The following is a 14,884-nucleotide window of genomic DNA, read 5'->3' as shown; positions in this document are numbered from 1 at the left end:
ACATTCTTATGAACCTGGCTCAGAGTGTCAGTAACAGGTTAACTGTAAGAAAGAGAGACAAATATTAGACATATTAAACTTTTAAAAAAGTCTAAGATCTAATAATGATACCAAACAATAAAAAAATTTCTCATTTCTTCTTTTTTAGTGATTACCTTGTAAAAGGAACTGAATAATCTTTTACTCCTAATGTCTCAAAAGTTAAGCTGGTCAAACATTTAATGAATGAAATAACTTCAAAGATTTGCTCAACACATAATATTCGAGGTCAGCAATAAGGTATACAAAAATATAAAAGAAAAACAGTGATTCTTGGTGGGGTTGCTACTGCTCGCTAGGTGGGATTTTGAAAATCTGTGGGAGTATTTTTTGTTGTCACAAGTAACGGGAGTCATTACTGGCATTTGTTAGGCAGGGGTCAGGTATGCCAGATGTCCTGAAATATGCTAGATATTCCAGTAAAATGAAGAACCGTCTTACATTCTGCAGGATTTTGCAGCGGCCCATTGTACATTTGTATAAGTGAAAATCCTGTTAATTATTTGAGCCTAGATCCTAATTACTTTTTATATATAAACATTCTTAAACATTTTCATTATACTCTGAATTTTCTAGGAATCAAGTACCACGTAAATCAAGAGTAGACTGTACTTTGTTTTGTTCAAGAGCTTTACATAAAGAATCATTCATCATTCTGAGTAAATCAACAACATGACTGAAAGCTGCTTTTGGTATCTGAGTTGTCTATACAAAGGCACACTACTGTATCAATCTGTATTATACCTGTTGCATTTTTGGTGACATCATGTATGTGAACCATGTAGCATGTGACCCTCTCATATGTCAGGCAGTATAGTCCTGCCTAAGTATTTACTTACTGAAATACACATTTTTATTATTACTACTATTCAAAAATTACTTCTTTTTTAATTCTCTTCTATATTACATATATCTCTAATCTCTTCATCTTACTAATGAAAATATTAAGAATTTTTAAAAATAAGAAAAATCCTTTTAAAATTTTAAGAAAAACAATAACAATGTTTATAAAACATTATAAAAATAATTAAAACAGTATTTAAAATTAAGAAAAAAATTGATAATGGGAAAAATTTTTAGAGAATGAATGTAGAATTCTATAAGCCATTCAGTTTTATGTAGCCAAGAAAAGCATTTATTTCTATAAGTGATGGTAAACATTCTGGTATTTTCATAACATTAACATTGGCTATTGAGAAATAAAATATACTTAAACAAACAAAACAGAAAACAACCTAAATTTTAAAAGCAGAAATTCAGATTTGATATTTTTTGTATGCACCATAGCAATTTCCATGTAAAACTTAAGCACTGGAAAAAATGTAAAAATCATTTCAGAAAATACCCTAGCAGAGAGTAATGTGAAAGTATACATTTTCTTCTATACAAGGTTAGAGGAGATATTTGAGTTCATGTTTGACTCCACTCAATTTTATTCATTTTTAATCTCTAATTCTATACCAACTTATTTTAAGTATTTTCTTTTATCAGTCTTAAAATAATGTTGTTTTCTCTAAATATCACATATTCACTATACACCAATTCTAGCTTATCTTAACCCTATATTATTTCACTCATAATTGTAATATTAAAGGAATATAGAACTCATCATCAAGTTTGTGAAGTAATAATATATGTGGTAAACATATATATATTTTTTTGCTATGTCAATATATGAATTCATTTTAAGTTATCTCCCTAGAAAATTTAAATTTTCAAATTTCCTTACTTGCTTTCTCCTTAAGAAGAGCAACTTGCTGCTTAAGATATTCAATAATTTGATCTGCCTCGGCACCCTTCTGTTCCAGTCTCTTGAGAACGGCATCACTGGTTGCCATTTTTGCCAAGAAACAGCAGAAAATCCTAAGTGAAAAAATGGAAGTGATACATTATACTGTAGAATGAATAAATTTATTGTACAGGACACCATGAACAAGCAGTATGAGACGAAAAACATTTTCTACCATAACAGAACGATGTTAGAAAAATACTCTTCCTCTGAAGAGCAACAAACCAAACAAGAGGCAGAAATGTTAATAGATTAATTCCTCATTCTGTTTGGAAAAGAAAATCAATTTTTTCCTAAAAGCATGAAAACATGCTATTTAATCATATTTTAGGTTGGAAAGTTTTAAAAAAAAGCTTTAAAATACTACAGAATACTATGACATAAGATAGGAACACTAAAGGACAGACTAACAACAACCTTAACTAAGGGATAACTGAGTACCACACCTGAGTTGCAAAGTAAAGACAATTGCTGAATTCCTTCTTTGTATGTTTCTTTCATATATTGGATATTTCTACTGTTTATTTAATTATGCACAAACTTACAAGTAAGGAAGAACATGTAAACTAGAAAAGACAAATATTAAAAGAAAAAGGTCGACAAATAGGAAAACACCAATATTAAACACATACCTACTCAGAAATAATTATCAGTATATATATACTGTATCCTTTGTAAAAAAAAATGAATTAGAATTTTAACTTTATAATAATGCATAGAAATTAGAAAACAAGATATCAGTAAGCAGAAAGATGCATATATAAGCAAAATTCTGAGATTAATTCATCACGTTAAAGTTCTAACCGCCAAATGTTAAGACAAATAGTCACACTCAGAAAAGACACGGTTAATCATTAACAATACTATGAACTGCTCTTTGTCCCTAATTTAACATCAATTTATAATCCAAAGTATGCCACAAGCATTGCTGAAATAATTCTAATTTTAAATAAATGATGCACACTATATAAACAGTGAAATTTTTTGATAAAAAATGGCTAGTAGTGGACAAGATTGCTTTAAATTTCAAATTATTAGGCAATAACCATCCTATATAAAGAACATTCTAAGATGTTTACTATTTTTATAAAAAGAAAACCAACCCCAAAACACTTTATGCTAAAGTTGACAATTTATGATATGGAAGCAATTTTAAAAACCCTATAAAAATAAAGTTGCTAGTAATGAAGAAAATATAAATGGGGGGTGGGTGGTTAACCTGGAAAAGTCACAGTAAACTCCTCATCGACTATTATTTAATAGTTTAGAAAATGCAGAGGAAAAAAGTTACAAAAATGAAAATGAATATATAACCTTTTAAATTCTGCCAATTTTTACCAAAAGTGAGTACAGAATACCCTGTTGCTCCTCAAATGTCTGCAAAGCCAGAATCTTAGAGAAAACAATGTTAGTAACAGAGAAATCTTAGTGGAAAACACATCCACACATGTAAGCCATGAAGTCTTAAAAGAGAGAATAGAGAAGGATCCTACACAACCATTTTTAGTTTTTTAAGGAACCACCATATTGTTCTCCATAGTGGCTGTATCAATTTACATTCCCACCAACAGTGCAAGAGGGTTCCATTTTCTCCACACCCTCTCCAGCATTTGTTGTTTGTACATTTTCTGATGATGCCCATTCTAACTGGTGTGAGGTATTACCTCACTGTAGTTTTGATTCGTATTTCTCTAATAATTAGTGATGGTGAGCAGCTTTTCATGTGCTTCTTGGCTCTCTGTATGTCTTCTTTACAGAAATGCCTATTTAGGTCTTCTGCCCATTTTTGGATTGGGCTGTTTATTTCTTTAATATTGAGCTGCATGAGCTGTTTATATATTTTGGAGATTAATCCTTTGTCCATTGATTTGTTTGCAAATATTTTCTCCCATTCTGTGGGTTGTCTTTTCGTCTTGTTTATTGGTTTCCTTTGCTGTGCAAAAGCTTTGAAGTTTCATTAGGTCCCATTTGTTTATTTTTGTTTTTATTTCCATTACTCTAGGAGGTAGATCAAAAAAGATCTTGCTGTGATTCATGTCAAAGAGTGTTCTTCCTATGTTTTCCTCTAAGAGTTTTATAGTGTCCAGGCTTACATTTAGGTTTCGAATCCATTTTGAGTTTATTTTTGTGTATGACGTTAGGGAGGGCTCTAATTTCATTCTTTTACATGTAGCTATCCAGTTTTCCCAGCACCACTTACTGAACAGACTGTCTCTTCTCCATTGTATATCCTTGCCTCCTCTGTCATAGATTAGTTGACCATAGGTGCGAGGGTTTATCTCTAGGCTTTCTATCTTGCTCCATTGAACTATGTTTCTGTTTTTGTGCCAGTACCATATTGTCTTCATTACTGTAGCTTTGTAGTATAGTCTGAAGTCAGGGAGTCTGATTCCACCAGCTCCGTTTTTTTCCCCCAAGACTGCTTTGGCTATTCGGTGTCTTTTGTGTCTCCATACAAATTTTAAGATTTTTTGTTCTAGTTCCGTAAAAAATGCCATTGGTAATTTGATAGGGATAGCATTGAATCTGTAGATTGCTTTGGGTAGTATAGTCATTTTCACAATATTGATTCTTCCAATCCAAGAACTTGGTATATCTCTCCATCTGCTGGTATCATCTTTAATTTCTTTCATCAGTGTCTTATAGTTTTCTCCATACAGGTCTTTTGTCTCCCTAGGTAGGTTTATTACTAGGTATTTTATTCTTTTTGTTGCAATGGTAAATGGGAGTGTTTCCTTAATTTCTCATTCAGATATTTCATCATTAGTGTATAGGAATGCAAGGGATTTCTGTGCATTAATTTTGTATCCTGCAACTTTACCAAATTCATTGATTAGCTCTAGTAGTTTTCTGGTGGCATCCTTAGGATTCTCTATGTATGGTATCATGTCATCTGCAAACAGTGACAGTTTTACTTCTTCTCTTCCAGTTTGTATTACTTTTATTTCTTTTTCTTCTCTGATTGCCGTGGATAGTACTTCCAAGACTATGTTGAATAATAGTGGTGAGAGTGGACATCCTTGTCTTGTTCCTGATCTTAGAGGAAATGCTTTCAGTTTTTCACCATTGAGAATGATGTTTGCTGTGGGTTTGTCATATATGGCCTTTATTATGTTGAGGTAGGTTCCCTCTATGCCCACCTTCTGGAGAGTTTTTATACATCGGTGTTGAATTTTGTCAAAAGCTTTTTCTGCAGACCAGTATCACTGATGAACATAGATGCAAAAATCCTCAACAAAATACTAGCAAACAGAATCCAACAGCACATTAAAAGGATCATACACCATGATCAAGTGGGGTTTATTCCAGGAATGCAAGGATTCTTCAACATACGCAAATCTATCAATGTGATAAACCATATTAACAAATTGAAGGAGAAAAACCATATGATCATCTCAATAGATGCAGAGAAAGCTTTTGACAAAATTCAACACCCATTTATGATAAAAACCCTGCAGAAAGTAGGCATAGAGGGAACTTTCCTCAACATAATAAAGGCCATATATGACAAACCCACAGCAAACATCATCCTCAATGGTGAAAAACTGAAAGCATTTCCACTAAGATCAGGAACAAGACAAGGGTGCCCACTCTCACCACTCTTATTCAACATAGTTTTGGAAGTTTTAGCCACAGCAATCAGAGAAGAGAAGGAAATAAAAGGAATCAAATCGGAAAAGAAGAAGTAAAGCTGTCACTGTTTGCAGATGACATGATCCTATACATAGAGAATCCTAAAGATGCTACCAGAAAACTACTAGAGCTAATCAATGAATTTGGTAAAGTGGCAGGATACAAAATTAATGCACAGAAATCTCTGGCATTCCTATATACTAATGATGAAAAATCTGAAAGTGAAATCAAGAAAACACTCCCATTTACCATTGCAACAAAAAGAATAAAATATCTAGGAATAAACTTACCTAAGGAGACAAAAGACCTGTATGCAGAAAATTATAAGACACTCATGAAAGAAATTAAAGATACAAATAGATGGAGACATATACCATGTTCTTGGATTGGAAGAATCAACATTGTGAAAATGACTCTACTACCCAAAGCAATCTATAGATTCAATGCAATCCCTATCAAACTACCACTGGCATTTTTCACAGAACTAGAACAAAAAATTTCGCAATTTGTATGGAAACACAAAAGACCCCGAATAGCCAAAGTAATCTTGAGAACAAAAAAAGGAACTGGAGGAATCAGGCTCCCTGACTTCAGACTATACTACAAAGCTACAGTTATCAAGACGGTATGGTACTGGCACAAAAACAGAAAGATAGATCAATGGAACAGGATAGAAAGCCCAGAGATAAACCCATGCACATATGGACACCTTATCTTTGATAAAGGTGGCAGGAATGTACAGTGGAGAAAGGACAGCCTCTTCAATAAGTGGTGCTGGGAAAACTGGACAGGTACATGTAAAAGTATGAGTTTAGATCACTCCCTAACACCATACACAAAAATAAGCTCAAAATGGATTAAAGACCTAAATATAAGGCCAGAAACTATCAAACTCTTAGAGGAAAACATAGGCAGAACACTCTATGACATAAATCACAGCAAGATTCTTTCTGACCCACCTCCTAGAGTAATGGAAATAAAAACAAAAATAAACAAATGGGACCTAATGAAACTTCAAAGCTTTTGCACAGCAAAGGAAACCATAAACAAGACCAAAAGACAACCCTCAGAATGGGAGAAAATATTTGCAAATGAAGCAACCGACAAAGGATTAATCTCCAAAATTTACAAGCAGCTCATGCAGCTCAATAACAAAAAAACAAACAACCCAATCCAAAAATGGGCAGAAGACCTAAACAGACATTTCTCCAAAGAAGATATACAGATTGCCAACAAACACATGAAAGAATGTTCAACATCATTAATCATTAGAGAAATGCAAATCAAAACTACAATGAGATATCATCTCACACCAGTCAGAATGGCCATCATCAAAAAATCTAAAACAATAAATGCTGGAGAGGGTGTGGAGAAAAGGGAACCCTCTTGCACTGCTGGTGGGAATGTGAATTGGTTCAGCCACTATGGAGAACAGTATGGAGGTTCCTTAAAAAACTACAAATAGAACTACCATATGACCCAGCAATCCCACTACTGGGCATATACCCTGAGAAACTGAAATTCAAAAAGAGTCATGTACCAAAATGTTCATTGCAGCTCTATTTACAATAGCCCGGAGATGGAAACAACCTAAGTGCCCATCATCGGATGAATGGATAAAGAAGATGTGGCACATATATACAATGGAATATTACTCAGCCATAAAAAGAAACGAAATTGAGCTATTTGTAATGAGGTGGATAGACCTAGAGTCTGTCATACACAGTGAAGTAAGTCAGAAAGAAAAAGACAAATACCGTATGCTAACACATATATATGGAATTTAAGAAAAAAAAATGTCATGAAGAACCTAGGGGTAAGGCAGGAATAAAGACGCAGACCTCCTAGAGAACGGACTTGAGGTTATGGGGAGGGGGAAGGGTGAGCTGTGACGGGGCGAGAGAGAGTCATGGACATATACACACTAACAAACGTAGTAAGGTAGATAGCTAGTGGGAAGCAGGCGCATGGCACAGGGATATTGGCTCGGTGCTTTGTGACAGCCTGGAGGTGTGGGATAGGGAGGGTGGGAGGGAGGGAGATGCAAGAGGGAAGAGATATGGGAACATATGTATATGTATAACTGATTCACTTTGTTATAAAGCAGAAACTAACACACCATTGTAAAGCAATTATACCCCAATAAAGATGTTAAAAAAAAAAAAAAGCTTTTTCTGCATCTATTGAGATGATCATATGGTTTTTATTCTTCAGTTTGTTAATATGGTGTATCACATTGATTGATTTACATATTATGAAGAATCCTTGCATCCCTGGGATAAATTCCACTTGATCATGGTGTATGATCCTTTTAATGTGTTGTTGGATTCTGTTTGTTAGTATTTTGTTGAGGATTTTTGCATCTATATTCATCAGTGATATTGGTCTATAATTTTTGTGTAGTATCTTTGTCTGGTTTTGGTATCAGGGTGATGGTGGCCTCATAGAATGAGTTTGGGAATGTTCCTTCCTCTGCAATTTTTGGACGAGTTTGAGAAGGATGGGTGTTAGCTCTTCTGTAAATGTTTGATAGAATTCACCTGTCAAGCCATCTGGTCCTGGACTTTTGTTTGTTGGAATACTTTTAATCACAGTTTCAATTTCATTACTTGTGATTGGTCTGTTCATATTTTCTATTACTTCCTGGTTCAGTCTTGAAAGGTTACACCTTTCTAAGAATTTGTCCATTTCTTCCAGGTTGTCCATTTTATTGGCATAATGTTGCTTGTAGTAGTCTCTTAGGATGCTTTGTATTTCTGCGGTGTCTGTTGTAACTTCTTCTGTTTCATTTCTAATTTTATTGATTTGAGTCCTCTCCTTTTTCTTGATGAGTCTGGCTAATGGTTTATCAATTTTATTATCTCAAACAACCAGCTTTTAGTTTTATTGATCTTTGCCACTTTTTACCTTGTTTCTATTGCATTTATTTCTGCTCTGATCTTTATGATTTTTTTTCTTCTTCTAACCTTGGGTTTTGCTTGCTCTTCATTCTCTAGTTCCTCTAGGTGTAACGTTAGATTGTTTATTTGAGATATTTCTTGTTTCTTGTACTAGACTTGTATAGCTACAAACTTCCCTTAGAACTGCTTTTGCTGCATCCATAGGTTTTGGATCGTCATGGGTTCATTGTTATTTGTCTCTAGGTATTTTTTGATTTCCTCTTTAATTTCTTCAGTGATCTCTTGGTTATTTAGTAATGTATTGTTTAGCCTCCATGTGTTTGTGTTTTTTATGTTGTTTGCCCTGTAATTCATTTCTAATCTCATAGCATTGTGGTCAGAAAAGATGCTTGATATGATTTCAATTTTCTTAAATTTACTGTGGCTTGATTTGTGACCCAAGATGTTATTTATCCTGGAGAATGTTCCATGTGCACTTGAGAAAAAAGTGTTATCTGCTGTTTTGGGTTGGAATGTTCTATAAATATCAGTTAAATCTATCTGGTCTATTGTGTCATTTAAAGCTTGTGTTTCCTTATTTTCATTTTGGATGTTGTGTCCATTGCTGTAAGTGAGGTGTTAACGTCCCCCACTATTACTGTGTTACTGTCAATTTCCTCTTTTATAGCTGTTAGCAGTTGCCTTATGTATTGAGCTGCTCCTATGTTGGGTGCTTATATAATTGTTATATCTTCTTGGATTGATCCCTTGATCATTATGTAGTGTCCTTCCTTGTCTCTTGTAACATTGTTTATTTTAAAGTCTATTTTATCTGAGTATAGATACTCCAGCTTTCTTTTGATTTCCATTTGCATGGAATATCTTTTTCCATCCCCTCACTTTCAGTCTGTATGTGTCCCTAGGTCTGAAGTGGGTCTCTTGTAGACAGCATATAGATGGGTCTTGTTTTTGTATCCATTCATCCAGTCTTTGTCTTTTGGTTGGGGCATTTAATCCATTTACATTCAAGGTTATTATCGATATGTATGCTCCTATTACCATTTTCTTAATTGTTTTGGGTTTGTTTTTGTGGGTCTTTTTCTTGTGTTTCTCACTGAGAGAAGTTTCTTAGCATTTGTTGTAAAGCTGGTTTGCGGTGCGGAATTCTCTTAGCTTTTGCTTGTCTGAAAAGCTTTTGACTTCTCCATCGAATGTGAATGGGATCCTTGCAGGGTAGAGTAATCTTGGTTGTAGGTTTTTCTCTTTCATCACTTTAAGTACATCCTGCCAGTCCCTTTTGGCCTGCAGTTTCTGCTGAAAAATGAGCTGATAACCTTACAGGGATTCCTTTGTATGTTATTTTCTGTTTTTCCCTTGCTTCTTTTAATATTTTTTCTTTGAATTTAATTTTTGTTAGTTTGATTAATATGTGTCTTGGTGTGTTTTTCCTAGGGTTTATCCTGTATGGGACTCTCTGTGCTTCCTGGAATTGGGTGACTATTTCCTTTCCCATCTTAGGGAAGTTTTCAACTATAATCTCTTCAAATATTACACCCTTTATTTTTCTCTTCTTCTTCTGCGACCCCTATAATTTGAATGTGGTGTTGTCCCAGAGGTCTCTGAGATTGTCTTCAATTCTTTGCATTTTTTTTCTTTATTCTGCCCCTCAGCAGTTATTTCCACCATTTTGTCTTCCAGCTCACTTATTCGTTATTCTGCCTCAGTTTTTCTGATATTGATTCCTTCTAGTGTATTTTTCATTTCATTTATTGTGTTCTTTCTGTTTGCTCTTTAGTTGTTCTAGATCTTTGTTAAGCATTTCTTGTGTTTTCTCAATCCGTGCCTCCATTCTATTTCCAAGATTCTGGATCTTCTTTACTATTATTACTCTGAATTCTTTTCCAGGTAGATTGCCTGTTTCCTCTTCATTTATTTCATCTTCTGTAGGTTTTTACCTTGCTCCTTCATCTGTGACATATTTTTTGTCATCTCATCTTTTTTGTTGTTGTTTAATAAGTGGGATTATGTTCCTGTTTTACTGGTTGTTTGGCCTGAGACTTTAATAGTGGGGTTTTTAGGCTATTGGGCAGAGCTGGGTCTTGGTGCTGAGATGAGGAATTCTGTGAGACCTCACTCTGACGAATATTCCCTGGGGTCTGAGGTTCTGTTAGTCCAGTGGTTTGGACTCAGAGCTCCCACCTCAGGAGCTTGAGCCCAACCCCGGGCTCATGAACCAAGACCCTGCAAGCTGCCTGGTGTGGCAGAAAAAAAGAAACAAAAAACACAATAACAAAGTAAAAAATAAAATCAGACTAGGAAACTAACAGATATGTTAGGAAGAATATAAAATAAAATGTAGATGAATCAAGAACTGGAAGGTTTATCAGTATCACAATACTAAAAAAGAGGAGGGAAAAGAAAAAAAAGAAATACAGGGGGCAAAGGCCTTGGCTGTGGACTGTGGGACCTATGCAAGGGTGAGGTTTGGGTGGTAGGCGGGGCCAATTCTCAGGACCCACAGGGCTGGAAAAGGCTCTGGGGGCTGTGGGGGTTGGGCTTAGGCTCAAGGAACAGAAGGGGCCCAGATGTGCCCCCCGAACCCTGGTCTCAAGAGGGCAGGGGACCTCACCTCGGAGCCCAGCAGGCTTCATGGGCTCGAGTGAGTGGGGACAGTGCCCTCCTCTCCTCTCCTGCTCCTCCAGTCTGGGAGGGCCCCTCCCACCTGCCTCTCCTGTTCTCCCCTAAGCCTCCTTCCTATGCCCCCAAGGACCCACATGACCTGGAGGGGGCTTTGGAGGGCAGGGGATCACCCTGGGAGCTCAGCAGGCTCCCCAGGCTCGAGTGGGCACGGCAATTGCCCTCTGCTCCTCTCCCACTCATCCTGGATGGCCCCTCCCGCCTGCCTCTCCTGATCTCCCTAGCCTCCCTCCTATGCCCCCAAGGACCCACGCGGCCTAGATGGGGGTTTGGTGGCAGGGGCTGGCCTGGGAGCTCAGCAGGCTCCCCATGCCAGAGTGGATGGGGCAGTCGCCCTCCACTCCTCCCAGAGGGCCCCTCCCACCTGCCTCTCCTGATCTCTCCGGCCTCAGGGGTGCTGATTCTGTCTGGCCTCCAGTTCTCCTCCCCTCTCAGTCCCCCTACATCCTACTGGTTCACTTTGGGGTTCCTCCCATCTTCTTGGGCATCAGAGGTCCCCACCAGCGGCTGGCAGGCACCCTAGTTGTGGGGAGACGCTAACTCCGTGTCTTCCCACATAGCCATTTGACTCTGCCTCTGGATTAATTTCTAATCAGGTCTATGTGTTGACAAACCTGTTCTCAAATATTAAGAACTATTTATTGATTTTAGAATTAGAAGCTCTGGAAACAGGTTTTCTAGTACTTGTTGATTAACTGTCATTTAAACTTTTCAAAAATACAAGTAGGATGCATAAGTTTATGTCAATGTTTTCTAGTAGTATGCAGATAATGATTGCTACCACAGGTAGGAGAGCATAGTTTTTTTTGAAAAAAGCATTTACAGCCAACAAATCTTGGTTGAATCACATACTACCAGCTGTGTGACAAACTTGGTAAAGGTACTTAACTTCTCTATGCTTCATGTTCTTAATTTATAAAATGAGGATACTTTCACCTGATTTCACCTACTTCCTCAGCATCTCCTTTTTCTTATCCCTTTAATGCTGATGTTCTCAATGGTTTGATCCTGAACTCTAGTCTCTTCTAGGGATTATAAATGGTCACCAAACAGATCAGTATTTGAAACAACTGAACGTGAATGCCTTTAAGCAAGGCAAAACAGACTTCACCCACCATTCCCTGTTTGCCATTTATGTTACTAGCCAGGTCCCTATAAATAACACATTCATGACCCAAATTTTACTTATGGTCCCTGATTTTGAGTATGTGCCAGATTTATAGTAGGAAGCAAGATTAAACATGTTCCTTGTACTCACTACACTTTAGACAAATGGGAGACACACAGAAAACTGGAGAAAATTTTTTAAAAGAGGTTATGTTTAGGGCAACACTGTTAGCTTAACAACATCATTGCTTAAAGCTCAGAAAAATGTTTTGCCATTCAATCCAGCGCTCATTTCACTACTCTGTGCCAACTGCTCCAGTGATTTTCAATTTTACATTGAGTACCTGCTGGATTTCAAAACTTCAGAAGTTTCCTTAGTCTCCTCCGAACGTTTTTTTTGGTGGAGGGGTATGCAGGCCTCTCACTGTTGTGGCCTCTCCCATTGTGGAGAACAGGCTCCAGACGCACAGGCTCAGCGGCCATGGCTCATGGGCCCAGTTGCTCCGCGGCATGTGGGATCTTCCCGAACTGGGGCACAAACCCGTGTCCCCTGCATCGGCAGGCGGACTCTCAACCACTGTGCCACCAGGGAATCCCGTCCTCCGAACTTTTAATATGCTAACACGTAAAGGGTTTCTCACAGATGATAAAGTTAATAATAATAGGTAACATTTGAAGAGCATTTATTGTGGGCTGGCTAAATGCTTTACACAGATCATCTACAAATACAGTAATTATCTCCATTATACAGAGAAGAAAACTTGACTTAAAATTAATTTGCCAATTAATGTGGCTAGTTAGTAAATGATTGAAACTTAGGTCTGTCTGATTCTGGAGTTATTTCTTTTAATGCCCAAGCTATAATTTCTGTAAAGGGTATACTTATGAAGCATTTCCCAAAGTATTTAGCCACGGAATACTAAGCAAGGAACACCTAATTAACATTTATTTGAACTAGTATTTTCTAAAACAATTTGGGAATTCTGGCTTAGTCTGCATCAAAATTTTAAAAAAAAGATTATGTGATTAAAATAGATATAATATTTAATCACATGCACAGTAATTACAAATCTAAAACATTGACAGGAAAACAGTACACTGAGTATGTTAACTGTAGTTGGATAGTAAGAGTCAAGACTTTTTTTTCTTTTTCCTACACTAAATTTAAAAAAATAAACATTTTTTATGATAAAAAGCTTTTGAAAAGTATTATCTAAATTATTCTGCCCTTTCACATTAATTCTGTTCTTCTCAACATAATCACCATATTTCATCAAACCTAAAAAGCTACTGTAAGATGCCACTAATCATAAAATCAGGTGAAGCTGGTTTTAGCAAATACATGAATTTAGACTACATCTGAATCATTAAAACACACACATAAAAGATTACTTCAGAGATTCCTATCATTTCTAAATGACTTCCCTTTACCTCAGCAATCTCTACAGTAGTCTTCCCCACTGATTTTGAAATTGCCAGTACTTTTTAAAAATTAACAAATCCCCTACCCTGGGCTCTCAATGTTAGGAACCAAACATAAACTATTGCTTTGAAATGGAAGTTTTAAGTGCAGACTTTCATTTTTACTTTATAGTACAGAGAACTCCACAAAAATTTGGAAGTGATTCTCTTTCTCAAAATATCTGATTTCACTGTTTCATAATTGCAATTTGGTAAAAATTTATATTCTCCTTAGACACTCTAAGTATTGTATTTCATCATATATAAGATACCATCAATTGTAAAATGACTCCAATCATAAGATGCTGCATTATTTTGGGTACCATTAAGGAAAAAAACCACGGCTGATTTAACTGACCTAATGTTCTCTTACACTTAGTCACATCCTGTATTATGTATTGAAATACCTGTTTTGAATTTATCCTTATTTTTATCTTATATCACTCTTGTGTTTCCATGAATTTCTTTTTTGAAAACTGAAGTATAGTTAATTTACAATGTTGTGTTAGTTTCAAGTATATAGCAAAGTGATTGTTTTATATATATATTTCCCTTTTCAGAGTTTTTACAGTACAGGTTATTACAAGACACTGAGTATATTTCCTTGTGCTATATAGTAGGTCCTTATTTACATATTTTATATATAGTAGTGTATATATGTTAATCCCAAACTCCTAATTTATTTCTTCCATGTATTTCTGCAAACACAGTAACTTTTTATTTAAGTGCTAAATGATCTTTTAAAGGATACTTAAGAGATTAAACTCAACAACTATGCACCAACAGTACACACAGCTCAACTGAACTAATGACAGTATTATCAGTTATAACCAAGTTTGCGTAAGTTGGGCAGTGACAACGATGTCACAGCTGCTATTTAGTCTATAATGAGTTTAAAACTTTGAATACCCCACTATTTCAGAGCTATAAATATGAGAAAAATATGTCTCTCAGAACTAGTGAACTACAGTAATTTTAATCACTTTTTTCTCTCTTCTACCACCACCCCTATTCTTACCTTCCAAACTTCTTTCCTCCATTTGTTTTGTAATCTAATCACTAAGCTACCCCACTCTAAGAACATTTATTACAGTTCTACACAATGCAGCTCTAGGTTAAAACTCCTGCTAGGATTTAAAATGTGTCAAAAGTCAGAATTTTTAAACAGGTAAATTAAAAAATTAAATATTTTGAGAAATATTTGTCAAAACACAGAAAGATATAAAACTATGCTTTTTGTGAAAGTTCATTTTATTCTTTTTGTTTTTATTCTAAGCAT

General features: G+C 35.8%; 1 protein-coding gene across 1 annotated transcript in view; it reads right to left on the bottom strand.

Annotated features, from left to right (window-relative positions):
* AIMP1 (aminoacyl tRNA synthetase complex interacting multifunctional protein 1) overlaps positions 1 to 14,884 on the bottom strand; it is a 40,541-nt gene that overhangs the window by 22,776 nt on the left and 2,881 nt on the right. The window contains exon 2 of the mRNA XM_060012857.1: positions 1,769 to 1,902. Coding sequence (XP_059868840.1) covers positions 1,769 to 1,902 — 134 coding nt within the window. The remainder of the gene's footprint in view (positions 1 to 1,768; positions 1,903 to 14,884) is intronic.

Source organism: Delphinus delphis, chromosome 5 (assembly GCF_949987515.2).
Source record: "Delphinus delphis chromosome 5, mDelDel1.2, whole genome shotgun sequence".
In the NCBI taxonomy this organism is placed as follows: Eukaryota; Metazoa; Chordata; class Mammalia; order Artiodactyla; family Delphinidae; genus Delphinus; species Delphinus delphis.
The sequence above is the reverse complement of the archived record's forward strand: the minus strand, read 5'-3'. Positions and strand labels throughout refer to the sequence as shown.